We start from the raw sequence: 26,134 nt of genomic DNA, 5'->3' as shown, positions 1-26,134 counted from the left end.
AGAGTGGCACAGATCATAGTGTCCAGGGATCATAGTGTCAAGTGACAGAGTCGCCGTGTGGCACTGTTTGCAGCCCCCAAAGAGATAGAGCAGCAGCAGAGTGGAGGTGTGACACCAATCACAGTGCTCAAAGAGCTGAGGCAACGAGAGGGAGCCTCAGTGTGGGAGCAACTGGAACGCCCAGAGAGCTCAGGAAGCGACAAAGTCGCTTCTCTGGGAATTATCATAGCGGCCAGAGAGCTGAGGCAGTGATCGAACCACCGTGTGGCACCGATTGCAGTACTCAGAGAGCTGAGGCAGTGACGGGGTCACAGTCTGGCAATGATCATATTGCATGGAGAGCTCAAGCAGTGCCACATTCACCTTGTGGCTCCGATGGTAGTTCCCAGAGGGTTCAGGCAGTGACCAAGGCACAGTGTGGCACCGATCGCAGTGCTCACAGAGCTCAGGAGCGACAGATTCTTTGGTGGCACCGATGGCAGTACTCAGATAGTTCAGGCGGTGACTCAGTCACTGGGCGCTGCTTCGAGCCTTCCGATCCGCGTCCTTCGCTCCGCCTCCTGCTCAGCACTGAGCGATTATTTAAATGGTGGCGCGGTGGGGGCGAGCTCCATTGCCAGCGGCGCCCGGGGAAGCGGCAGGATTCTCAGAGGCCAGAACACGGTAAGTCAGGGGTGCTAGAGCGGGAGAAGCGCAGTGTCCTTAGAGTTCAGGCAGCGACAGAGTCACGATGCGGCACCGATCTCAGTGCCCAGAAAGCTCGAGCAGCGACAGAACCGCCGTGTGGTATCGACTGCAGTGCCCAGATGGCGGAGGCAGTGACAGAGTCAAGGTGTGCCCAGGAGGCTGCGGCAGTGCAGAGTCACGGTGTGCCATGGATCTGATTGCATGGAGAGCTCGAGCTAGTGCCACAGTCACCGTGTGCCACCAAAATCACAGTGCCCAGAAGGGTCGACAGACGACAGAGCCATCGTGTGGCACAGATTGCAGTGCCCAGACAGCTCGACAAGTGACAGGGCCAGGGTGTTGCATCGATCGTAGTTCCCAGAGAGCTCGACAGGTGACGAAGTCACGGCGTGGCCACGATCGTGGTGTCCAAAGAGGTCAGGCAGTGACAATTGTCTGCCAGCACCGAAAGTAGTGCTCAGGGGCCTCGAGCAGTGACAGAGTCACAGCGTGGCACTGATTGTAGTGCCCAGATAGTTCAGGCAGTGACAGAGACACAGTGTGGCACAGATCGGACTGCCCAGATAGCTCGACAGGTGACAGAGTTATGGTGTGGCACGCATTACAGCCCCCAAAGAGATGGAGCAGTGGCAGTGTCAAGGTGTGGCATCAATCACAGTGCCCAGAGAGTTGAGGAAGTGAGAGGGCCACAGTGTGAGAGTGACTGGAGTGCTCGGAGTGCTCAGGCAGTTGACCCCGCTTCTTGGGAATTATCATAGTGGCCAGAGAGCTGAGGCAGTGATAGAACCACCGTGTGCACCGATTGCAGAGCTCAGAGAGCTCAGGCAGTGACAAAGGCAGGGTACAGCATCCATCGCAGTGTCCAGAGAGCTCAGGTAGTGACAGATGCTCGGGCGGCGCCGATAGCAGCGCTCGGAGCTCAGGCGGTGACTCAGTCACTGGGCCGCCCCCGCGCCGCTCGGAGCCTTCCGAGCCGCCTCCTTCGCTCCGCCTCCCCCAGGACCGAGGCGTTACTTTAGGTGCCTTAGGGGGCATACCCCACTGCCAGCGGCGCCCCGGGAAGCTGTCGGGGCCTCCGAGGCCAGAGCGCGGTAAGGCAGGAGCCCGGAGCGGGGGCAGCTGGAAGGGCCGCGCTGCTGCACCGAAACCGAAACCACGGCGGCGACCCCGCCAGGGAGGGTGCGAAAGCGTCGCCACGGCGTGATCCGGGGGGCTGACGGGTTCCGAGGTGAGGTGGCTCGGTGTCGGTGTAGCGCTCCGTCCCCTCCCGCACCGCCGTGGAGGGGCTCCCGGGCACGGAGAACGGGAAGCGCCGGGCGGGGGAGCGGTGCGTACGAGAGGAGGCGGCAGCGGCAGCAGGAAGCCGCCGGGAGGAGAAGGGCGATATGGCAAATCAGCCAACGAGGAACTAGGCCAGAGCAGCTCTGCTTTAGGGCTTCCCGGCTCCTCGAAGAGTAGACGCCTCTGGCTGCGGCCAGGCCGCACGGGGCTGAGCGGCAGCGCCCGTCTCCGACAGCTACGGCCCGGCGCCGCAGCCGAGACAGTCTTTCCCGATTCGCATCCGGAATCACTTCTGTGACCAGAACCGACTGTAGCAGCTTTGCACAGATCCCATCCTTTCCTCTTCCCACGCTGCCTCTGCTACTGAGAAAACTTGTGTTGCTTAACACCTTTGTTTCCCTTGAATTGGCTTCTCCTCCCCTTCCCATAGGATCCTTTCTGTAACCTGCTGACGATCTGACACAGGTATTTTCTTTGCTATTTTCAAGAGGAAAAAAGAAAAAAACCCCTTCCTTAGTGAAAAGATGCATCCGCTGAACAATCTGAGCAGAAGGGAAATGTTTAGATGGAGTGGGTTATGACATTTACAGCAACAGATCTGAGATACCCTGTTTTGAATGATCATTGACACAGGCAATATTTGTGTTACCAGCTGTAACAGCCCTTCCGTTTGTCTCCTGTTGGTCATTTGGGTATACCAGCTTTGGCTTCTGTTCTTTATTCCTTTCCATTACTGACTGATAACTCAGTGGCCATGAGTTTTGCTACTTGTAAAGATGCTAATTTTCTCCAATTAAAGTTTATAGCACCTCTTAAGAACTTAGTCGCTGGGAGCATCATTAAACTACAAAGACTCCATGTTTTTTCATATTATTGTGCTAATATGCTCAGCCCTTCTCCTTTAACCATGCAGGTCTCATCATTACAGATTTGTAACTGCATCATATCAGTTACAAATCATTAGAACCGAGCAAAGTACATTTGAACAGTGATTGGGAGTATCACATAATGTCCAGGTTATGATTCTTGTGAATTTATATGCCCTTTAGGCGTTAAAGGAGAGGACATAACCATGGTGTTAAAAAGAAAAATGCCAGAAAGCCACTTAGCGCCGTACTATCCTCTTCTAGAGAACACCAGTCATACTGGTGGACAGAAATTCCTCTCTTCTAGCAACTGGTATTAAAAATTTTCATAACACATGTTGGTACTTGGTATATATGAGCCCAACTGAATACAAATGTTCAGAATAGTATATGGAAAAAACTGCTTTATAATGAATCAAGTACACAGATGACAGCTACTTCACAGAACATAAATTAACCACTAGAAGTATGCATAGCTTCTGTAAGGGTTGGCGGAATTAAGCTACAAAATTTCTCTTAACCTCAGATACGTAATTCATGAATTGGTGTGTCCTAAGTACTGAGGATACATATAAATTACCCTGTATTTCAATAAGAAGCAGTAAGGTTGGAGTGAACCTGAGTCTTTGAGGTTTTGTCCTTGGTTTTTTATAACTTGACATTTCAAGCTATCATAAACCAATATCTCATGTTAAATAGCATACCAGAATAAATAGTCTTTGCTTTAAAGCCTAGCTAGACATTGTTTTCTTATGATATTCATTCTACACAAAAAAACCCCAAAAAAACCCAAACAAAACTCTGGGTTGGAAATAAGTCATTAGATCAGACAGCTTCTATTCAGAGTACCTCATTACTTAATAAGAACACCAAAAAAAGCAGTAGTATCTTACCATGCCCGAGGGGAAGGTTCCCTCCCATCTAATAAGAAAATTCCCTCTTCTTGAATGTTACCCAGCTCACTTCAAAAGACACATTATGATTTTAGAAGTTATTGCTTCTTTTGAATTTCCAAGACTTTTGGTCATAGTGATTACATGTGGCTTGGTAGGAAGGAACAGGTAATTAACATTGTAAATAGGAACAATGTTCTGTGTTTGTTGCAGTTTTGGGCAGAGATATTTTTTGCCAGGCTACATGGTATTGAATGCCAGTCCCAAGCTATCAGTGGTATTTGTGCAACTTTGGAGATTTGCAATTCAAAAATACACATCTGCTTTGCATTCTCAAGAAAAGCATGTCCAAGTCTTATAACTGCTACCTAGCCGCATAATTGCTGTTAGCATGGAAAAATTAACATACATAAGTGACTTCAAACTTATTCTTGGAAAGAAGACTCAAATAAAGAAGCAAGATGTTAGTTTATGCCATGTTTGACTCTGATGACTGAATTTAGGCCCTTGTGCATGGGACATCCACCCCATCTGCACAAAAGTCAGTATGACCACGCCAACAAATCCAGAGAACCATCACCAGAAGCTTCCAGGGAGATGAAAGCTCAGCTATGAAAGCAGCAATGGCACTGCTATGAGTCATTTGTTGCCTGCTATTTGATTGGCTGTAAAGGAAAAACAAAAACCAAACCAAAACAAAACCAAAACCCCAAAACAAACAAACAAAAAACTTGACAAAAACCAAAAACAACCACCCAAAAAAACCCCTACCCCAACAAACAAAACAAGAACAATTTCCTCTAATCATTATTAGGCATAGCAGGACTTACCTTCTTACTAAATGAATGCAGCCATATCCTCAGGCCTGTGCTCATAATGCAGGCTAGCACTGCAGCAAAACAAAGCCTGCATCTTTTTTAAGTCCATAAAGCCAAAGCAGAAAACTCTGAAGAGAGGACACTGCTGTGGGTGTAGAGAGGTTGTCCCCTATCTGTGCTACAGCAGTCCGTAGAGTCTCTATATGTACTTTCAAAAGTAAGCTCTTGCTCTTCTGCAGGCACAATTCATAATTTTTAAAAAAGTTAATTTATTCTTCTCTGTTTTGGTTTGTCAGTATTGAACTGATCAGACCATTTCCAACTTAGCACTGAAATGTCTCTCTTCCTCAGGTACCTACTTTCCATACACACTAAGTCCTTAGACCCCAGGTTCCCCAAAGAGGGTGTGGTAATGCGGCAATCAAAATCAGGCTGCAGCTGATGTTCACAACAACATTAAGCAATCTTTTCAATTAGAGATTGGATGATACAAGTGCACAATAGTTTAAGGAATTAGCAATCGTTTGTTGGTCCGGAAAAACTTGGGAGTCCATTTGCTACATAATTTAGAGCTCTTAGTTACCCAAAGGAGCCAATCTACTGTTGCTGGTAGTGGCACTTAGAGGTGTGCCTTTCTCCCAGCTCCATCTATCTATGTCTGTGCTGTAGTTACTCAAGATGAGTGGAAAATGAACAGCCCTGTCAGTCTCTTGCACTTTGTCTTTTCTCAGCAAACTCTTTCTTTACCTGATGTAAGGTGCTTAAGTTAAAAACTTAGTGAGGGGGGGAAAAAGCAAAGCTTGTTGGCTTGCACCAGTGCTAGCAAAGCAGCTTGCTGGCATGTGTTGAAGGCAGGGGCTGTCTAGACTGGGAAACATATTAGGCAAGAGAGTACTGCAGCCTTATCAAAGGATTAAAATTATTCTGGCATCCACTTGTGTTAACTTACTTATTACTTATCTGTTAGTTACCCATTTTGTAGGATTCCCCAAACTCTGTTTTTGTCTTGATGCACTTAGGAGTTACTACAAGCCTTCATAATTTCTTTGTTCCTCTTCTTTTTAATGGGCAGAGGAGAAGTTGCCATACATATTCTTTCCTAGCACTTGTCACCTTGAGTTCATGTGCAAATAAGTTTCTCACAGAAGCTGAGTCCTCCATTTCACCCTCCTTTTGGTTGTTTGGTTTGTGCTTTAAGCTTTAAACCCTTTAGAGCTAGGTTTGCAAAGATGCCTAAAAGGTAGCTTAGGGTTATGTAGGAATCTGGGCACCTGACAGGCCCGTGCTCAGGCAATTCAGAAAACAAGATACCTATCAGAATCATTGGGCACTATCTGCCTTTGGGACCGTGGCTCTTGGTTTTTCTGGGGTTTGGATTTTGCACATATGGAGTGTAGGGGCTGATCTACTGTATATTGTATGGATAAAAACTATTTATCAGCGGCACTTTGAGATCCTCAGGTGAAGAAATGATTTTACATCAACTGAATATAACAGTAGTGGGTTGACAGGATTAATCTTTAGGTCTGATTCTGTGAGAACTGCAGCATTTTTGGCGTCTAACTGAGCATTCATAAGGGTCATGAGAGTTTATGTTTCTGTCCCACTCCTTCAATGTACACTTACTTAGTGGAACAGCTGAATGCTTTCAATGACACTTCATTTTCCCTCCTTTATACTGCAGGTCCAGGAGCACGAGGGTGCTTGATTTTGTTTTAATTGCTAAGCCACAAAGACTGCAGCCATGTCTCTGGAAGACATCCACATGAACACCAAGGATTTGCTTGAAAAAAAGCAACTAGATGCTGGAGGATTTGGAACAATTTCTTTATGCTTGCACAAGAAATATGGATTTGTAGTATTAAAAAAAGTGTATACAGGACCACAGCGCACTGAGTAAGTTCCAGATCTCAGTTCTGATTTTCACTTCAGTTGGTCTAAGTCATCTAAATTCAATTAAGACAAACCTAAATGGAGTGTAATAATTTCAGGTCTTTGGCTTCTGGAGATACTTTATGTGGGGAAAATAAAACAATACTAACAGCTGTCCTGCAAATCTTCTTTTTTTTCCCCCCTCTTGTTAAGAATCAAGAGGACAGCTGCACACTTAAGGAAATGCAGGAACTCAGTGGCCACACGATATTTTCAAACTTGCAGATATGTTTTCAATTAAATTGTCCAACTGTAGATGTCTACTAGGAACTAAATGCACATAAATTATCAGCAGGACTCCAATCTCATGTGTGTTAATACCACGAATGTAAACCTGTCTCCCTTGAGAAAGAGCAAGAGCAGAGTGAGCCATGCCCACTGATTTAATTCAAAGATTGAATGTCGATTTCAGTGGATTCAGGTCACATTGCAGCTCTACTACCTCACAGCCACAACAATCCTAAAACTCTCCTATGAGTCATCCACTAGAGAGAGACAAAATTCCATGTTTTTTTTCTACTTTTGGTTATGATAAATAAATTAACTGAGTTTTTATTTTGCTGGTAGAAAGCAAATTAAGTATCTAGTAGTTTGCAGCCTGCAATGACAGTTTGGGATGATCACAGTTAGAATGGACTAGCCTGCTAAGTGTATTTTTGGGTTTGTGTTTTTATTTTTTCATTACATAGGCTCATAATTTTATTTCTTAAAATATTGAACCGTAAGTCTTTAGCAAATTTTTTAACTGAGCCTAATGTAAACAAAACCGATTTCTTCTCTAGTAATACAGAGGAACACAGAGAAGGCAGTTTCCTTTCAAGTCAAAGGGTAGGAAAGCATTAGCAAGCAGTATAGTTTCAATATTTTCTTACATCCTTCCATCTGGTGACTAGAACAGGAACAATAATAAAAATACCATCTCTTCTATTCATTATATAATGGATATTATGCTTTTTTAAGACCCTTAGTGAGCTCCCAGCTATGTACCTATGATTATTGATGGATTTTACTGAGGCCAAGGTAATTGTTAAGCCAGTAATTGTTAGCAAATGCTGTCATCATTTAGTAGGTGTCATCATTAGTATGTGTGTGGCTCCCTTGTAAGAAATCCATTTTGAACATGAAGCCCTTTGGAAACAAGACCTCTGTAAGTTACCTGTACAAGAAGTAGTGGAGTGGATCTTGATCCTTCTTGTTCCAAGGCTCTTTCAGCTCTGCCCAGATCTCACTCCAGTTAAAAGATTTGGACATCCACAGCTACCTACAAGAAGAATGCTTATGCAGTTTCTGAAAAGCAGGCCTTAAAATCAGACTGAGCAGACAGTCTCTGTTTAAGGCATTTGAGCAGAATCTTAGAGGATATAATCTGGCATGAACAAATCTGTATCAGTTAAAAATCAGCTGAAGGTTAATCTTGTAGGAGTTCTAGGGTTGTTGACATTTTTGGCCACGGTTTTCATCATGAATCAGTGTGATTTTCATCCCTTTGTTCTTTCTGGGCTGGCACCTAAATTTGGTGTAATTTGTGTTTTACAGGTACAATGTTTCCCTTCTTGAAGAGGGCAGGATTATGCGCAGACTGCAGCATGACCGCGTGGTAAAGCTGCTTGGAGTCATTTTGGAAGATGGAAACTACTCACTTGTGATGGAGTACGTGGACCGGGGGAACATGATGAAAGTGCTACAGAATGTGAGCAGTCAATTATTTCATCCCTTAGGGTTGGTGAGCTGCTTGAAAGGGAGAGGGCGTTAGTGCCATAGCCAGAGAATGGAGTTCTTAATTTCTTATTCTTCTTTTTGTATTAAAAAGCCAGTGGTAGCACTGCTTTCTCTAGAGACAGCAGACAATGACAGTGGCTTTCCTGTGCATCGCAGAGGAACAGACCAATTACAGATTAAAAAGTTCTAGAAGGGCTATAGAGATAAGTAGCAAATATTTGTAAATATGGAGTGACTCTAGAATTATTTTAATGCCAAAATTTCAATCCAGGAAGGACCTTAGAACCGTAGAATATCCCTAGTTGGAAGGGACCTTGAAAGATCATCAAGTCCAATTTGCACAGGACAATCCCAAAAATCACAACCACCCTCTGGGTGAAGAATCTTCCTCTATTATCCAACCTAAACCTCTCCTAATCCAGCTTTGTGCCATTCTGACAGGCCCTGTCATTGACCACCAGAGAGAAGAGATCAGTGCTGGTCCCTCTGCTTCCCATCATGAGGAAGCTGTAGACCATGATGAGGTATTCCCTCAGTCTGCTCTAGGCTGAACAGACCAAGCGACCTCAGCCCTTCTTCATATGGCTTCCCCCCAGATTTTTCACTATCTTTGTGCCTTCCTTTGGAGACTCTCTAATGTCTACATCCTTCTTAAATTGTGGCCAAAACTGCACACAGTATTCAAGGTCAGGCCATACCAGTGTGGAGTAGTGTGTGACAATCACCTCCCTCAGCCTGCTGGTGATGCAGGTTTTTCTTACCATAGCTTGAGCAGAGGTACCCTTAGGACTGAGGAACTTTTTTTAAAGACTGACTTTTAATTTGATTGTTGTAGTTGCATTTTTTAATAGATGGTACTTCTTGTTCTTTCTTCTAGCTCTCACTACCTTTGTCAGTGAGAGGGCGTTTCGTGCTGGAAATCACAGAAGGAATGCTTTATTTGCATGAGCAAGGCTTTGTACACAAAGACCTAAAACCAGAAAACATCCTTGTGGACAGAGACTTCCACATTAAGGTATTTGTTGGAATGTGAATGGAGAAGATTGGTGATTTGGGTTGAAGAACCCACCACAGCCATGCTGGTTAGAGTTCCTAACTTGGTGGAATTGGTAGATGAATGCTTTTGTAGTTTAGTGAGTTATCACTGAGAGAGTGTTCCCTGGATTGCTGAATTATGGTGGCCTATACAACCTCTGAGTTTGAGATTTGTACAGTATTCCTCCAACTGTGGAAAAAAAAATCACTGAGGGCATTAAAAAAATAATGTAAATAACAAGCTGTAAATAACATAACAATTAGATAAAAAATGTTAATACGGAGTTTGAAACAAAATAGAATGTTTAAGGATGATGTCTTTTGTCCTTTATTGCTGTAGTTTCTCCTCCTGCCTTCACTTCCTTTTTTCTATTCCTTTCTTTCTTTCTTCTATTATCTTCTCCTCTTTTGTATCCCTCTTTTCCCTTAGTCATCATTTTAAAATGACATCCAGGAGCTACAAAAAACCCCATCAGGACACTACTTCAAAGAATGGTTTATAAGCCTACTCCAAAGCCCTTCTATTAACTTTAGTGGGGTTTTGGATCAAGACACATTATTATATAGAGGCTACTGTGGAATAAACCTGAGGGGAATTTGCAGCAGTCCTCGTCAAATATCCTGTTTCTGGCCAAGGTGAGTTGTTGAAATAATGACCCCATTACAGTTTGAAACTGTAGAATAAATTTCTGTGAAGAGAACTGTCATTTTCTATTTCTCACACATAAATTAGTAAGTAGTTCTTCCACAAGGTTAATATAGTAGCAAGTGTAGTATGAGCAGCTTGCAGATAAGAATTATAAATCTATTTCTTTTCCAAAAATAAAAACCTCATGATGATCTGCTTTAAATGTAAATTGTATGGGGAGTTGGGTTTCATCTCTCTTACATAGACAGGACCAAACTAGGCTATCATCACATTTCATGACAAACTGATCTGGAACACAGGATCAAATTCAGATAAGACTTCCTTAAGTAGCTTGATCAAAAATATAATTTAAGGCAGCTGTTGTATTGTCTATCTGCTTGAATGTGTCAATAATTAGAAAGGGAAGTAGTTGTTCCAGGAAATTGTAAATATAGAAAGATTTGTCATATCCTTCTCTATCACTACACATGAACCTGGACTCCTACTTCCTCAGCAGAATGTTGCCCAGATTTTCCTCTGAATACACAACCTCTAAACATAGCCCAAGGCTTCAGAAACTCAAGAGGAACAATAACCTAGTTAGAGGCAATAAGAGAGAAAAGTGAGTTAGAAGTGAGGCAAGGTGTCATCTTGCTTTTATCTGAAGTAATTGAGTTACACAAATCTGCTTGACAGCTGCCTATGGCCAAGAGAGACAGGCCCATTTTCTTTCAGCTTTCCTCTCTTGTTGACCTCCTGTTCCCTTGTGTTAGCACTGGTGCTGATGTGAACAGCCTGTCTTGATTTAGGAAGCCAAAGCAGCAGATTACCATTTACCTTGTTGGCAGTGCTATCCTTCTGTTGGGGAGCACTTGGTTCAGCTGCTTGACTGTCTTGCACTAGGTCTTCCCACGTCTTCCTAGGTCAGTCCTGGAACAAGAGGAGCAGAGGGAGCACGTAATAGGAAATGGGGGGAGAGGAGGAAAGGATTACCTTCTTCATCACCAGCCATTAGTCTAGTTGCAAAACTGCACCCTTAAGTTTCAATAATATCACATTGTCAAGCACACAGTACCCAGGTATCTGTGCTTTAACCTATTCCATGCTATTCTTTTCCATGTCTTTTTGTCATACATATCACATCATTTCAGATCCTTTTCTTTCCCTCTTCTGAAGGAGGATCTAAGGTGGTTGAGTTAAATGGAATCTGAATGGAAAGGGCAGTGGGAGAGGAGGCATATCTGCCTGTCTCATAGATTGATTCTAGGTTTGAATCTTAGATTCTTCTCCTATGAATCTTCTGTTCTCCTATGAGTGCTGTAAGCAGACCTCAAATAAGATTGCCAATATGAGTGAAACCAAATTTCTTCTGTCCTCACATTGTGCAAATGTTCTACACTTACACAATATAAGGATAGAAGAAATAATAAAAGTTCAGACTCATGGCTCCCAATTGGCAGTGATACTTTATTTAGAACAAAAACCAAACCAACCAAACAAAGGAAAACAAGAAAAAATCAAATAGTTTGCCTTTTTTAAGTTGTATTTTTTCCACTATTTAGTTTTAGGTAAGTTATTAGATTAGTATTAAGACCTGATGAAATTGACACTGAATGCAATATTTGTTTGTCTCCTCTTCATTACAGCACTATCTTTGATATGTCTCATTTTTCAGATTGCAGATCTTGGTGTTGCCTCCTTTAAGAGCTGGAGCAGGCTGACCCAAGAAGAAACTGTCCGACAGAAGCAAATGAAAAGCAGTTACCAGAACAATGCTGGGACTCTTTTCTATATGGCCCCAGAGCATTTACGCTGTGTTAATGCTAAACCAGTGGAGAAATCAGATGTTTACAGCTTTGGCATTGTGATCTGGGCAATTTTTGCTAACAAAGAGCCATATGAAAGTACGTTATTTCCCAAAGGATGCTATCAGAAAAATAAGTTACAAATATTAAACATTTGATGTTATAAAATTAAGATTAGTAGGTTGCTTCACCCATGGCCTAGAATAGCACTGGTTTGACACCTCATGGCCAGTCAGAGGAATTAGTTGCATCATTCCTGACTTCTAAGCATGGACAAGAACATCTGAATGAAATGAAGCCATAGGTTGAATCTACTCACATTTACATGGTGTGGGCACAAACCAGACTTGGTGGCAGAAATTAGGCAAACCTCAGGTGGGACAGGATGGAAACTTTGATGGACACTATTTCCTGAGACAGACTAGTTACACATGGAAATGAGAATGATCTCACAGTCAGTTACTGCTTCTCAGCTGTGTGGTGCTGATTTCTCAACATGCGCCAATAGGCTTATGTAGAACAGTAGGAGCCAACTGTGGAATTCCAGAGTAGCATGTTTATAATTTTGAATGGATTTTTTGCTATTTAAATGGCTAAATGTTGCCTGTGTGGCCATCTTTGTGTTCATATCTAGTGCACAGCTGATGCACCTGAGAAGCAGGTTCTACAGAGGTACATCTGCCACCCTTACTCACACTGTGTATGTCTCACATATAAAAGTAAATCCATTAATCTTAAAATAAATCTCTAATCCATGGAAGTCAGGGCAGTGGATTCAAATTCACTAATATAAAAGATTTGTAGCTGTAACCTGGACCTCTTTGAAATCACATTTTAAATACCCACACAGAGGGAGTTATTTCATTGTTTCTTTTACCTATGGAAGGGTAGCAAAACCCATGAGCAGAACCTGATAGAAAATTTTATTTTTCAGATGGTATAAATGAAACCCAGATTTGCTTTGGCATCATGAATGGAAACAGACCAGACATAAAGGAGATCACTGATAAATGTCCAGTGCAAGTTATTGACTTAATGAAGCAATGCTGGGATGAAGATTCAGAGAAACGTCCAACCTTTGCAGGTAAGGCATTACGTCAGGATTTGTATTTGTTTGTGTCCATTGATAGCTTATAATGCAGCAAAACAAACCTAAGTATTTTCCTCTTGAAATAAGGTGGGGTGTTTTTTGAAAACGGAAATAACCATGCACATATTCTGTAAAGTATGCTCTTTGTACTATGACCAAAAATGGGATCTGATCCAGCATTTGCAGGTTTGAGAAATCCTAGTAAATGAATGGAGCTGATTAAGACACTTTATCCCTGATAATTTATTTTCAGCATGGTATAATCTTATTGCTGAAACTTACATAAAAACTAACATCAAGGGATATACTATATCTTGACTATGACTGAGAAAATATCCTGTTCAAAATACTCTAGGTTCAAAAGCTGTCCTAGTTATCCTTCCATAAGCAGCGTGACTGACTTTGATAGGTAATCATCCTTCCATATGGTCAGATGGCAAAACACTTCCAATCAGTAGAAGTCTTGGCTGAATGGTCTGGGAAGGAGGCTAAGAGCAAATAAGTAAAAATTCTATATCTCATTGTCTCTTCTTTCTGCCTCAATATATAGTGCCAAAAAAAACCCCCAAACAAACCAAAAGACTGAAAAAACCCCAACAACCCAGAAGACCCCAAAACAACAAAAAGAGGGGAAAGAAAAACCCAACCCACAAAAAAAGACCCCAACAAATAACAGGAAACTGAGGTTTGTATTTAGACTGGGGCACCAACAGCTTCATATACAGCAGGCATGTACTCAAAATACTTAGAGGAAATGTATCCCATGAGGAACCCACCTACTATCTCCATATTAAACATATATAATCTACTGCTAATAGATTAAGTTTATGCTTGTATTGGATCTTAGCTTCTAATTTTCCCATATGCAAGCCAAGGAACGATGCTCTCAGGCACTGATCATAGACAGATTTCACTATAAAAACCTATACTACAACAACAACAACAAATCCAAATCTACAGAAGTCATCCTGTTCTTGTTACTGTTTGAGACTAAATGTACCATGTGAACAAATTACAAATGTAGGTATACCTTTCTTGCTTCTGACTTTGTAGAAGTCTTCATTCTCGTGCCTTTTCCACCAAGATTGTTAACAGTACAATTCACTTTTACTTTTCTTTGAAAACCATTTTCACTTAGTTCTTTTATTTTTGCAGAAATCAGTGAAAGATACAAGCCATTTTACTATGAAGAGCTAGGAAAAAATATTGAAGAAGATCTGAAGAATTTAAAAGTGAGTAGCTTTCTAAGCATTTTAAAGTTCCCCACATTCCTTCTTCCCAGCCCCAATTACAGCCAGATTCTGCCACTCCAACACTGATCATGCTTGACTGATACGATTTCCTGCTGTGATAAAATAGCTGGATTTGTGAATGAGGGCAGAGCGGTGCATGTCATTTATCTCAACCTTCAGAAGGTTTTCAACACTCTCTCCCAAACTACTCTTGTATCCAAGTTCAGATGTTGCTGTCTGGATGAGCAGATGAAAACAGGTTGGATGGTGAGTCCCAGAGGAGAGCAGTTGATGGGTCCTACTTCACCTGCAGGCCAAAAGCAGCTGCAGGAGTGCAGAGGGCTGGGACCTGCCCTGGTTTACTCCTCTGTCAGTGACCTGACAGAAGAGATGAACACACATAAGGTGTGCACTAAACTAGAAGGACTAATCAAGACAGTCACAAGGACAAGGCTGATAGCTGCAGGCTGGAGGAATGACAGAAACCTTGTGAAATTCAGAAAGCACAAGAGGAATGTGTTGCACCTGGGATTAAATAACCCCTGGCTTCAGTGCCAACCGGGACCTGCCCAGCCAGGGAGCAGCACTGCCAAGAAGAACCTCAGGGTGGTGGAGAACAGCAACCGGGACACTAGCCACAGCCTGCCTGGCACCAGCAGTGTCACAGGCAGCAGACCTGCTCAGACCTTGTTAGTCCCAATAGGAGATGGGAATTCAGCCCAGACATGCAATGGCTTTGGAGGACAGAGAAATAGCAACCTGCCCCTGTGTGTGAGGAGTCTGAGAATTCAGAGCTGAGCTCTTCACAGCAGCACATTGTGTGAGGACCAGAGAAAAAAGACAAATACAGAAACAAGAGAGACTCAAACTTGGATGTAAGAGTGAAATGAAAAAACCCGAAAACATTTCCCTCTGAGGAGAGCAGAGCAGTGGCACAAGTTATCTAAAGAGGTTGTCCAGTCACCATCATTGGAGGTATTTAAACCCAACTGCACAAAGTTCTGAGCTACCAATTCCAGTCCTATAAGTGACCATTTTGAGCAGGAGGTGGGCCCAAGGTCTGTTTCCACCTGAGGGGCATGCTGATTCTATGATGGTATTTCGCAAAAGCTCCTCATATATCCACTAACTCTCACTCACAAAATAAAATGTTATTCCTATCAATTCGAAAGTGGCAGAATCTGATTTAAAGTAACTTCATAAATTCTTGGTAATTTTTGCCCTGTCTTCAGGCAGTGTCTAATGAGTCTCAGTCTGCTTGAGACCAGGAAGGTATTCCACAGTAATCTTAACAGGTAAAAGTTAAAATCAGATAATTTTCCTGAGTGTCCAAGTTGGTTTGTCTTACTTTTCTGGCTGTAAGTTTAAAAACTATGATTAAAAGAATAATTTCCTGACTGAGAATAAGAGAATCATAACTTCTTGAAAAACTGGGCTGATAATTGAACCTTTTTATCACACATATTATGAATTTCGTCACTTGACTGTATAGACTTCACTCACAGACAATACAGAGAGTATTCTTAACTAAGAAAAAAACAAAACAAAACAAACTTCCTTGTGAAACCATTCTTTCACTTTTTTTTAAGTGCTTCCTTCTCACCAAGTCTTCAATTGTGGAAATAAAAATTACTCATTTCATGTGATGTTTATGAAGCACCAGTAATTGTTCAAAAAAGCAACAGAGTTTTGCAAAGTGAAACGGATGAAACAGATTTCTTGAACTGATTTGATCAAACTCCCAATATGAGCTATATATACATATATGTCTAATTTATGACAGCAACCCCAAATCAGCACCATGGCAAATTTTACTGCATGCATTAGCTCTCTGCAGATGCACCTCTCATATCATAGGGACAAAATGACTATGTAGGAAATGGGCTGTGAGTTTATTACTTTCTCAGGAAGGAAAGCATCCATTACAATCAAGGCACAGATTGTGAAGAGTGGATCCGTGGCAAGTCACTGTGTGAATTACAAGTACAGCTTCAGTAGCAACCTGGCTTAGAGAGTTTGGGCATAGCCTCCCTGCTGCCTGCCCAGCAATCATGGAAGCCTCCTAACAAAAAGGATCACAGAATCACAGAATGGTTGAGGATGAAAGCAACCAAAAGTCATTTGGTTTAACCCCCCTGTTCAAGCAATTCCATTACTCAAGTAAAATCTAAGGACCTATGGTTGTAATTTGTGTTAGAACATTACCTTTTGCTTTTGGAGGGAAGTAGATTTTTTGGGAAGAGATAGGTAGGCGTTGTTGATTTTTAATCTGTGAAAGTACTTATTTGGTTTAATTTTAAAAAATACTAACACAAACTCTACCTTTGAAAATCATTTTATGAGTAAGCAGCACTTGAGGAAGTTGAGAAATAATTTTTGCAGGTTAATAAAAAATTACTTCCAGCAAAGCCTGAATAATGGGAACATCAAAAGAGTAGAACAGGAGTAGATTTTGCCTTCACTCTAGTTAAGTGAGGATGAGGGTTATAGAAAGGAAATTGTACTGCTTCTTTCTGAAAATTTACTCTAAACCCCTCATTTCTAATAGTCTTTGTAAGTCAATGTGCCTAAACCTGAATGTTAATGATTTCTCACCTCTTCTTCCCTGTTGATGAATGAGCTTATTAAATATAGATCCACAGATGAGGATGCATGTTTGCTACCTTTACCTCAGCAGAATCCCCTCACTGAAATTGCTTGCCAAAAGTCTGGCTATTAAATACAAGTCAGACAATCCAGAGCCACTCTGGATTAAGGTCACATTCATGTAGGCAAGGGTATTGTTTGGCCAAGTCAGAGTATTATATACTGCAGTCCTCCCTCCCTTCATTGAAGAAAAGATTTTGCCCACTTGTAGCAAAGCAATGGGTATTTCCTGTCAGGCTGTGCTCTCTGAAAGAGATGGGATCTTTTCCCAGAGACCGATAGAATCTGTTCATCCAGGTCACTTCACAGTGAAGCTGTGCTGTTTCATATTCTACAGGTAGTCCCTTTGTTTAAGCTTTTGCCTTTAATTTGATCATTTGTTCTCACATGCAGAAAATGCAGCCTGAGTCAAATGAACTGCTGCATAGCATGGAATCCCTTCAAATAGATGCTGCACCAGCAGATACCAGCAATGGTCAAGTAGGTAAGTCACTAGCACATCATTATTCTGTCTATTTGCCAAAGATAAAGTTGTGTACAAAGCAAGTAACCTTACCATTAAGGGTTTTGAAGAGACTCAATTATTCAGCACCTCAGAAAGAATTGTAATCACTGAGAAGATGTTATTTGCTCCCAGAAGTTACACTTATAATTTCCATCTCCTTTTACACTCTTATGCTTTCCTCTTCCATGCCAAAAATTTTGTTCAATATTCAGCTTTACGGTGGTCACTTTGATAATTACTTTTCATCTTCTCGTCTTTTTAGTCACGCCGACTGCTTGGTTTATAGGCTTTAATTTCATTAAGACCTTTCTTTTTCCCCCTCCATCCTTTCTTATGAATGCTCTGAATATGACCAAGATACATAATTGTAAATTATTCCTTTGTTTAGGACTTTGCTCTCTAAGGAATCTGAGGAACACTAGTAGACAGGGTTTTTTCTTCTTTTCTGTCATACTTTGATCAAATCTTGGATGAGTTGCATTTTTGGCAATTTTATAGAGCTGGCTGTCTAATATGTGATAATATATCTAATATGATAGAGTTAGAGTTCTGTAGTAGTGTATCTGGAATTCTCTTTCCAAAGTTTCTTAATGTCAAGAGACACAGGATCTTATTTGCAACACTGATTTACAAGAAATAATAAAAAATCCAGTAGAAATAAAATTATGCTGAGTTATCTAAGGCACGATTAAACTGTAAATGCAACTAATAAATCTTCCCTAAAGCCAGGTTTCCCACAACTGTTCCTCAGTAGAACTGATGGACTTAGGGCAGCCCCACTGCTCTATTTTTAAGTGAGTGTAGTTACATTTCCTGTGCAGAAAGAATCGTGTATGACTGCTGCAGTTTGCAGATGCTCCCATGTTTTAAGTACAAAAGACTTTGTTGTCAATCTCCACTGCAGAAAGATGCTATCTTGCCAGAAAAACCCCAAAGGCAGGGGTTTTTCTCTAGTCAATGGGCATCACTCAGACAGTGGTAGTGAAAGGTATCCCACAGGATCTGTTCAGAAAGGCATCCCACAGGATCTGTTCATACATCTATCTCAAGCTTGCCCTGGAGAGCAGATGCCACATAGTTTTTATGCTAATACTGAATTGCTAAGAGCTGTCACTTTGGATGGGGTTATTTCTGTATTAACCATTCCTCCCACTTCCTCTCTAGCAGTGATAGCAAAACAAGCAGAGCAAGTCCTACTGAAGGTGTTCTAATATACAGCCATCCAAAGGAACTAGTTTTGGTCCTGCCTAATATGGGCTGAAATAATGTAATTTGGGGGGAACCCAGTTCACTAGCATTATCTGAGCTAAATAGAAGCGCATACATACACTTTATTCTGGTTTTACAGTGCTCTGTAAGTGTCCCTTGCTTCAAGGAATTTATGATATTTTCTAGAAAAGTGTGAAGCTTTCAGAACCTTAAGAAAGCATCTGTAGTCCTACCCTTAAAAATAATTACAAGTAGTAACAAACAGATTTTTTTGGTTCTTATTTAGTGTTGGAATGCTACACCACCATACAGATTATAGCTCCATCTAGTTTAATTCTGAAGTAGAGCTTCCTTTGATACAGAGAATTAGGTTGAAAGGTATAGATGACACAGACTATTTTATCTGGTAGACATTACTTGTAAAAAGGTATTCTTTGGAAGAGTATTCATCATGACATACCCAGACAGGACACTTTACATAATCATTTTTAAACAAGATTTTAATGGCAAATTATTTGTGCTGTATGAAATTACACCTGTTATTACAGTGGCATTATCTTCCATCCTGTTACACCTTAGTTTTGCACTAATCAAACTCCAGATAATGCCAGAGGAGACACACCAGTAAATCAGATCCTACAAATGCCTCCAGGAATGTTTGTTTCAATGGTTGAAAACTTGATATCAATACAAGCAGAGTATACAGTGAATTCTCACACTACTCGAGATAGTGAGATTTTAACACTGATAGCTTAAGCAAACCTGTACTTCCTAGATAAAAATCTGTTCTATTTGTCAGTAAAGCTGAGTTTTATTTTATAGAATGTCTTACGCTGGAAGTTATGTTTTATTGAAACCTTTTAGATATACAATAATAATAAAGTAGGTTAATAGATCTTACTATCATTGCAACAAGTTAAATACTTGCATTTGAATGTTTTCAAACATTTAATGTTCTTCCCTTTCAGATCAGCCTAATTCTCTACACAGCTCCCAGGGTCCCATGACCAGTGAGGTTAATGAAGCCCTGTTTGCTGCCTCCCCTGAGAACCAGCCCGTTGAGAGCTGTGAGACCTCATTTGTACCTCCTGATAATCTGGAAAGAAAACTTCAGCATGAATACAACTACCATGCCTTTGGGAGCCGGATGGATAAAGCAGTTCCACCTGTGCTGTACAGCCCTGAAATTATAGAGGAAGAGAGGAGACGGAGAGTTTCCTGCGATCCATTTGCAAAGCCATCCCCTACTTCTCAACTGAGTGAGCTGTATCCAAGAGCTGAAAAAACAGGATCAAACACTAATCCATATTTCTGGCCACAAGTAGCTGCAACAACACCAAAACGGAATGTAGATGTTTATTATGGGCCCAGTCCCAACAGTCTTCCAACAGGAAACGTGGTGGATACCTATGGATTGTGTTCAGCCAGTAACTTTAGCCTAAGTAAACATCCTGTGCCAGAATCTGGACAAAACCTGACATCACCGACCAATGTAAACTGGTATTCAAAGAATTCAGACGCAGATACAGGTGAGATTCCTCCTTCTCCAACACCTATGTTTCTGAAAACATGCTTTTCCTCTATTCAGTGAAGTGGTCGAGAGAGTTTTGTAGCTCAGGGAACAAGCTGCTTATTTCAGGCTGATCTGTAATATAGAAAGGGTGAATTCTTTTCATTAAGTTCTCTTTGTTGACTCAAAGTTAAAACACTGTAGCTGTGACTTCATTATGCTGCTTTCGCTGATGTCAGGCTGCCAATTTCAAATGAACCATTTCTAAAGCATCAGTGTAACAGAGAGTATGAGACCCAACAGCTGACTCTATCAGCCAAGGAAGAGCAGACAGCAAGTACTACTAAAGCAGCTCACAAAATCTGGAGCTGCTACCAGTCATTCTAGGAAAGCTGAGGAGAACTTTGACTCTCAAAACTGTAACATTCATACCATAGGTTCTACTTGTGAAGAAACACTTGTAGCATTTCAGAAAATAGATGGGTATTTTTTAGCTTGGCTTGCAACAACCTGAGAGACTCCTGAACCTAGGGAGCCAGCAAGGAGCTAACGCTTGGAACTGGTTTCTCTAGAGAGCTCTGCCTGGTGCTGAGGCAGAGCTTCTGTTGGTGTTTGCTGGCAAGCCATGGAGTAGAAAGGTATGGAGACAAAGAAGGAAGAGAATATCGGGCATTAACAAAGCATAGAAATAAGTGGTAACTGGAAACCTACAAGATACAACTTTGAGGAACTAGAGACAGCATGAGATGCCTGCCCCTACTCTTGAGTATTTTTAGCATGGTGTTATTTTCCAGGTCATCTCACAAGAAAATGCCTAGCTTTTTACAAGCAGAATGCCACAAAGGTGTTTTTCTGTTGAATTATTAATGCAGAGGCTGTGATTAGTTGTTTATGTGAATTTATTTACTGACATGAATCCAAGGGCTGTCATGTCAGAAGGCAAGCATTAGAATTTTCAACATCACTAATAAAGGAAAATCTTCTGTTTGAAAGAAATAAAGAAAACATTTATTATAGGAAGACCGTGTGAAATAGTGTAGCAGATACCAGACTGAGGTGCACAAGAGCTGCATTTCAGTTCCTCACTGACTTTTTGATGGGTGACTGTAACCCATCTGCTCTTGCTGCCCCAGTATGAGTTGCAGAATTCATCTGTGAGCATCCAAGACCTCACACTTGGGAGTTTGGAATTTGCCAGTTTGAATACCTCATACATGCAGCTCAGTCTGTAACTGCAGTGTGCTCTGATCCCACACTGCCAGGTATTCCTACACCCACATGGAATCCCATTGTCCTCACTGAGATCCAAGGATGGTTAAAGCTATTAGTAACTCAGCAAAACCTCAATAAGATCATTGCTTAAACTAGAGTTATTCAAAGAGACACAATCCTGTTAATTAAAAAGCTTCTTATATATGTATTTAAGAGCACTGTATACTCACATTGTCACAAATACGGCAGTCATTGTTAAGTATATCTACTTTTCTATTTACATAATGCTTTTGGCATTTCTTTGAGGTTTTTTTCTTTCTACAGGTTACAGGGATTCCACTTCTTTCCCAAGGGGAACATTTGCATACCATCCTAGTGCACCCAGAGTAAGCTCAGGTAAGTGCTGTGGCCTTCATCTGCCCTGGTAGCCAACAGGCTGTGCATTGCATCCTGACCAGTAAAGCAAAAGATTTCAGGAACTTGAAATAATTTCTGTTATTGCTTAATACCTCTAACCATAGCTGAAGTTTTCAGTATCAAAGGTAACACTTAGTCCTGTCTCTATCAGGACCTAAACACACCATTAAATATTTGATATTTGATAAATCATGGACAACATATTCTTTAATGTAAGAACTTTAAAAATATAAGAGCATTGCAAGATCTCCTGTACACCTAACCTAGTCACTTCCTTAGATTAAACTTCAAGTTGTTGTCACTCTGCCCAGCTCTGGAACCACACACACATTTGGAACACTTTGTCCTATCTTGCTCTGTATTTTAGTACAAATTTCTAGCTATAGGCTTCATGGTGATCAGTCTTCATTGGGGCACAGGTCTCTACAGTTCAACTGGCTTGAACCCCTAAAATCATGTGATATCCTTCAGGAGTTATTAATACATGCTCCTTTAAAGTTGTGCTGCTTGGGGCATTATGAATTCTTTAATTAACCCTTTCAAAGGCTTGTCCAGTTTCTAAGTGATCTACACTACAAAGAAAACTTGAACGAGGAGGTTTCTGTCTTCCTGACTCTGCCCCCCTTAAATGATGACCCAAACCTGAGAAGCTGCAAAGTGTAAAGGTTTGGGAAAGGAGATTTATAAGTGTAGTAATTTTTCCTCTTAATACTGTAATATTGACAAAGTATGTGTATCTATTTTCATATGTTATGCTACATTCATTTTGTTGCCAGATAAGAACATAGCAAACATGAGGTTTCTTTCTATTTTTAACTACAAATATGATGTGTTTCCTGAGTCCTCTGCCTCTTAAAAAAAAAATACAGGAATCATAATGTTATGAGTAGAAGTAGTAGTGTCATGAGACATCATAAAATGCATTCCTTTTTTGCAATTTCATCAATCTAATAATGCATACATATAATATTTCTGGCTTTCAGTCCCAGGTTAGCATATATTAAGTATACTTAGTCAGATTTTCATACATAACTATAGATGCTCACACTTCACATTGCAACTGAGTGTGTAGCAAGGATGTAACCATGATTCCAGGTGATTAAATACAGAGCTTGGTGTATCATTTTAAGTATCTGTACTTCAATTTCAGACCCAGGTTATGAGATTCACCAGTTAAGCTAGAGTTAGAATGTTTAGTGGAGAATTATCCAAGCAGAGTTCAGAAAACACTGTCAAGAGAACAGAAAACTGACCTCTCCTAAACTGAATAGTGACTTAGCTTCATGCTGCATGTGGAAATCAGACAACCGTAAACAAAAGATCAAATTATGTGTTTTACTAATCATATTTTATGAGCAACATGAAACTACATTTGCTGTTGTCTTGCAGAACTCAGAAGTCATAAGTGTAAACTTGCACTTTACATCTATGAAAAATAAAGCTGAGAGGCAGAAGTGAGCCTTTAAAATTTAAACAAAAAGAGCATTTGAGTCAAGGCTGACCTCCTGAAGCTGTTAGGCAGCAGAAAACAAGAGTGCTACTATGCATTCCCAAGGCACAGAGAACATTATTTACAGTCTAGTAACTATCAGCTTGGTTGAGGCACTCTGTCATAGAATAGACTGGCTTTCACTAAAGTACACTTGCGTATCACTGCATAGCGAAAATACACTCACAGCACAGTTGCCAGTAAATGGTTATTTCTACATCAAGTGCAATGAATATCACTCCCCTTATTAGTGGAACTTTTTCCTCCTTATGTTACTTCTTGATATTTGAACCTTATGCTGTTGTTTGTAAATTTGTGTTAAAGTTCCCTATACAGATGATTCAGTCAAGTACAACATAACTAACAGCTCTGGAATTCAAATTGGATCCTACAATCATATGAAAATTGAAGAGCAGAATCCGCATGTCAGCACTTGTTCTGTTGCTATGGAAGATATTTATACTCATTATGAAGCAGTGGGTGTATTTGGTAAGAGAAATATCTCCCTAGTTTTCATGTATTCACCTCATAATTACCTGAGAATCATCTGGTTTGGAATGTATAAAACACACACTTGGCAGAAGCAAGGCTAGGATTGGAGATCCTCACCTGACTTCTAGTTTAAATCGTAGAATATCCTGAGGTGGAATGGACCCATGCAGATCATAGAGTCCACTGCCTGACATGACACACAGAAAACTAAAAGTTAAACCATGTAAGCAAGAGCCACGACAACTTCATTCAGATAGAAGTTGGACAAATTTGAAATGTTATTTATTTTCATTGGTCAATGCTGAATTAAACTATCTCGGTGTATTCCTAAGTAACATTTGTGTCTCAGAATATAAAACATATACAACTCTTTAGGAATTCTAGAAAAGGCTTTTTCAATCTTGCAGGTTTAAGTGACAACCTGTGATAACTTCAGATCAAAGAGCAAATCCAGCACCTGACCCATGAATACACATATTCTGTCTGGACATTTCTTGCCTGCCATCACTGGTTATGCTGCCTCCATGAAATCCACTTCTGATTGCGTCACTAAGATTCTGTCTCTAGATATTACCAATAAGTATTTGGGGGAGGACAGGAGAGAGAGCATGAAAGGAACAGAAGAACTGTTGGAAGATGCAATTTTCTGACACTCATCTTCTTTTTGCAGACAATGCTACTGTCCTGACAGAAAAGCATTTGAATCTAGTGAGGGAAAAGCTGGCTAAGCAGTGGAAGCACTGTGCTCGGAAACTGGGCTTCAGTGATCCCGAGATTGATGAAATTGATCATGACTACGAACGAGATGGACTAAAAGAAAAAGTTTACCAAATGCTGCTCAAGTGGGTAATGAGGGAAGGTGCCAAAGGTGCTACAGTTGGAAAACTAGCCAAGGCCCTCTTTGGCTGCCAAAGACTGGATCTCCTTAGTAGTTTGATGCAAATCCAAGAAGAATAAGTTTACTGAGAACAGACTTTCCAGAGCTCTCCTTTTTGCACAGACTTTTGGAACCTATTTTTTTACCAACCAGTTAATACCTCCAATAAATCAAAAAGTTCATGTCACAATATTTCGTCTTCCAAAGGATAAAAAAAAAGCATCTTCCTTCCAAATAGAACGATTGTCCAAAGAAAACAACAACAAAATGCAAGACAAATATCAATTCAAGGAGAATGCATTACACAAAATTTCTACATTCTACTCTTGAAACATGTTGGTAGTCTCGTTCAGTTCCGAAGATTCACCTATTGATTGAAAAACTTGTATAGAAGCCAAAATCAACCCTTACATTTTGCCAAAAGTGCCAATATTTATCATGCCAGTATCTGACTGGTTGCAGGCAATAATATTTTTCAAATAGTTTTATAATTTTTATTAAATATAGATGTATAGAATTATGCAGAACACCAGCATAAATAAAAGCAAAACCTATTTCTGGCTTTCAAACTCTGTAATTGATATTTTGTAGTTATAATGTTGCATTAGATTTTTGCATCGTTTGGTAGAAAAGATTTTACAGGGTACGAGTCTCATCAGCTTTATGAAATAATGAAAAAATATGTTAAATCAGTATGCAATCCAAATTCAAATCTCAAGAATACAAGAGCTTGGAGAAGTGAAAGGTGCTTTATTACCTCTTGACTGAAGACTCATTCTCCTGTCTGCTCTGGAGACTCAGTGTCACTACATTCTGAATCTCTTAGGCTGCATTTATATTAGTTGGTTAAATGTGCCTGGAAATGTTACTGGATGCTGAGAGTAAACAGGCTACAGCCTGCTACCAGAATAGCACATTCTTTAAACCTGCAAAATGCTGTGCAAAGACTATTTCACAGCACTCAGGTTGTTTCTGGAGAGCACTGGAACAGCTCTATAGTTTAGATGATGGTATCCCAGTGCCTGGAAATGTTCCTTGTCACTCTGACTTCCTAATATTGGCATAATCTCACTGTGCAGTATCTATGAAAGAAGAATTACTGCAAGTTTTTTGTCCGAAGAATTATGCCAAGCTCTTCTTGTGAGAGACAATGCCTCCTGTTCCATCAGATTTAGAGATATTTCAAGCAGATGTTTTGAAGCTGGTAATTTTTTAAGCTGTGCATAGAGCACTAGGTATTCATTAGTGTTCATAACTATTCATTCTAATTGTCAAAAAAAAAAAAGCTAATAACTTAGCTAATAACTGGAGTGCAGTTAGAATGGATTTCTGCTCCTTGATACATCCTTGATACATTTGCTTCCATTTCAGTGGAAGCAAAATGAAACTGTAATCAAAGCAAGCATCACCATATTTGTCATCTTTAAACCTACTTAAAATATATTGCATTGCCTTACTGTTTTGACTTAGCTACATGCTATATTTTCTATAAACTCTTGAGTACAATATAATGATGTGGTTTATCTGTCTAATGTAATAAGCATACACTTCCCAGAAAACGAAAAATTATTCTTTAAGCAAATAGAGAGATGGGGTATAGGGTGTCTTCTCTATGTCAGTCCATAGAGCTACAGCCAGGAGTTACTGTGATAATTCATTAATCAGATCCCTGGACAGATCACAAAGTCCATTTATGTTCTGTTAATGCTGGTTGCACTGTATTGCTACATCAATTCCTGACCCTCCATTGGTTTTCAAAGTCTCCCATATCTGCAGTCTTTATTTAAACAA

At 40.6% G+C, this 26,134-nt stretch overlaps 1 protein-coding gene across 3 annotated transcripts; it reads left to right on the top strand.

The window, feature by feature from the left end:
• Window positions 1-621: 621 nt before the first annotated feature.
• RIPK1 (receptor interacting serine/threonine kinase 1) lies at window positions 622-26,133 on the top strand. 3 transcript variants are annotated; one of them, XM_030944021.1, is made up of 12 exons: window positions 622-663; window positions 6,230-6,441; window positions 8,014-8,167; window positions 9,074-9,211; window positions 11,535-11,763; window positions 12,599-12,748; window positions 13,910-13,986; window positions 17,026-17,116; window positions 19,315-19,875; window positions 21,393-21,464; window positions 23,299-23,463; window positions 24,137-26,133. In XM_030944021.1, exons 2-12 carry the CDS (start codon window positions 6,290-6,292, stop codon window positions 24,421-24,423), a joined length of 2,076 nt encoding a protein of 691 aa, XP_030799881.1. In that variant the 5' UTR covers window positions 622-663; window positions 6,230-6,289; the 3' UTR covers window positions 24,424-26,133. The 3 variants fall into 3 exon arrangements, with proteins under 3 accessions (XP_030799881.1, XP_030799880.1, XP_030799882.1); XM_030944020.1 differs by lacking the exon at window positions 622-663 and adding an exon at window positions 1,562-1,915; XM_030944022.1 differs by lacking the exons at window positions 622-663; window positions 24,137-26,133 and adding exons at window positions 1,562-1,915; window positions 23,874-23,968.
• The last annotated feature ends 1 nt before the right edge of the window (window position 26,134 follows it).

The sequence above is a fragment of the Camarhynchus parvulus genome, chromosome 2 (genome assembly GCF_901933205.1).
Source record: "Camarhynchus parvulus chromosome 2, STF_HiC, whole genome shotgun sequence".
NCBI lineage: Eukaryota > Metazoa > Chordata > Aves > Passeriformes > Thraupidae > Camarhynchus > Camarhynchus parvulus.
This window is presented reverse-complemented; position numbering and strand designations above follow the sequence as displayed.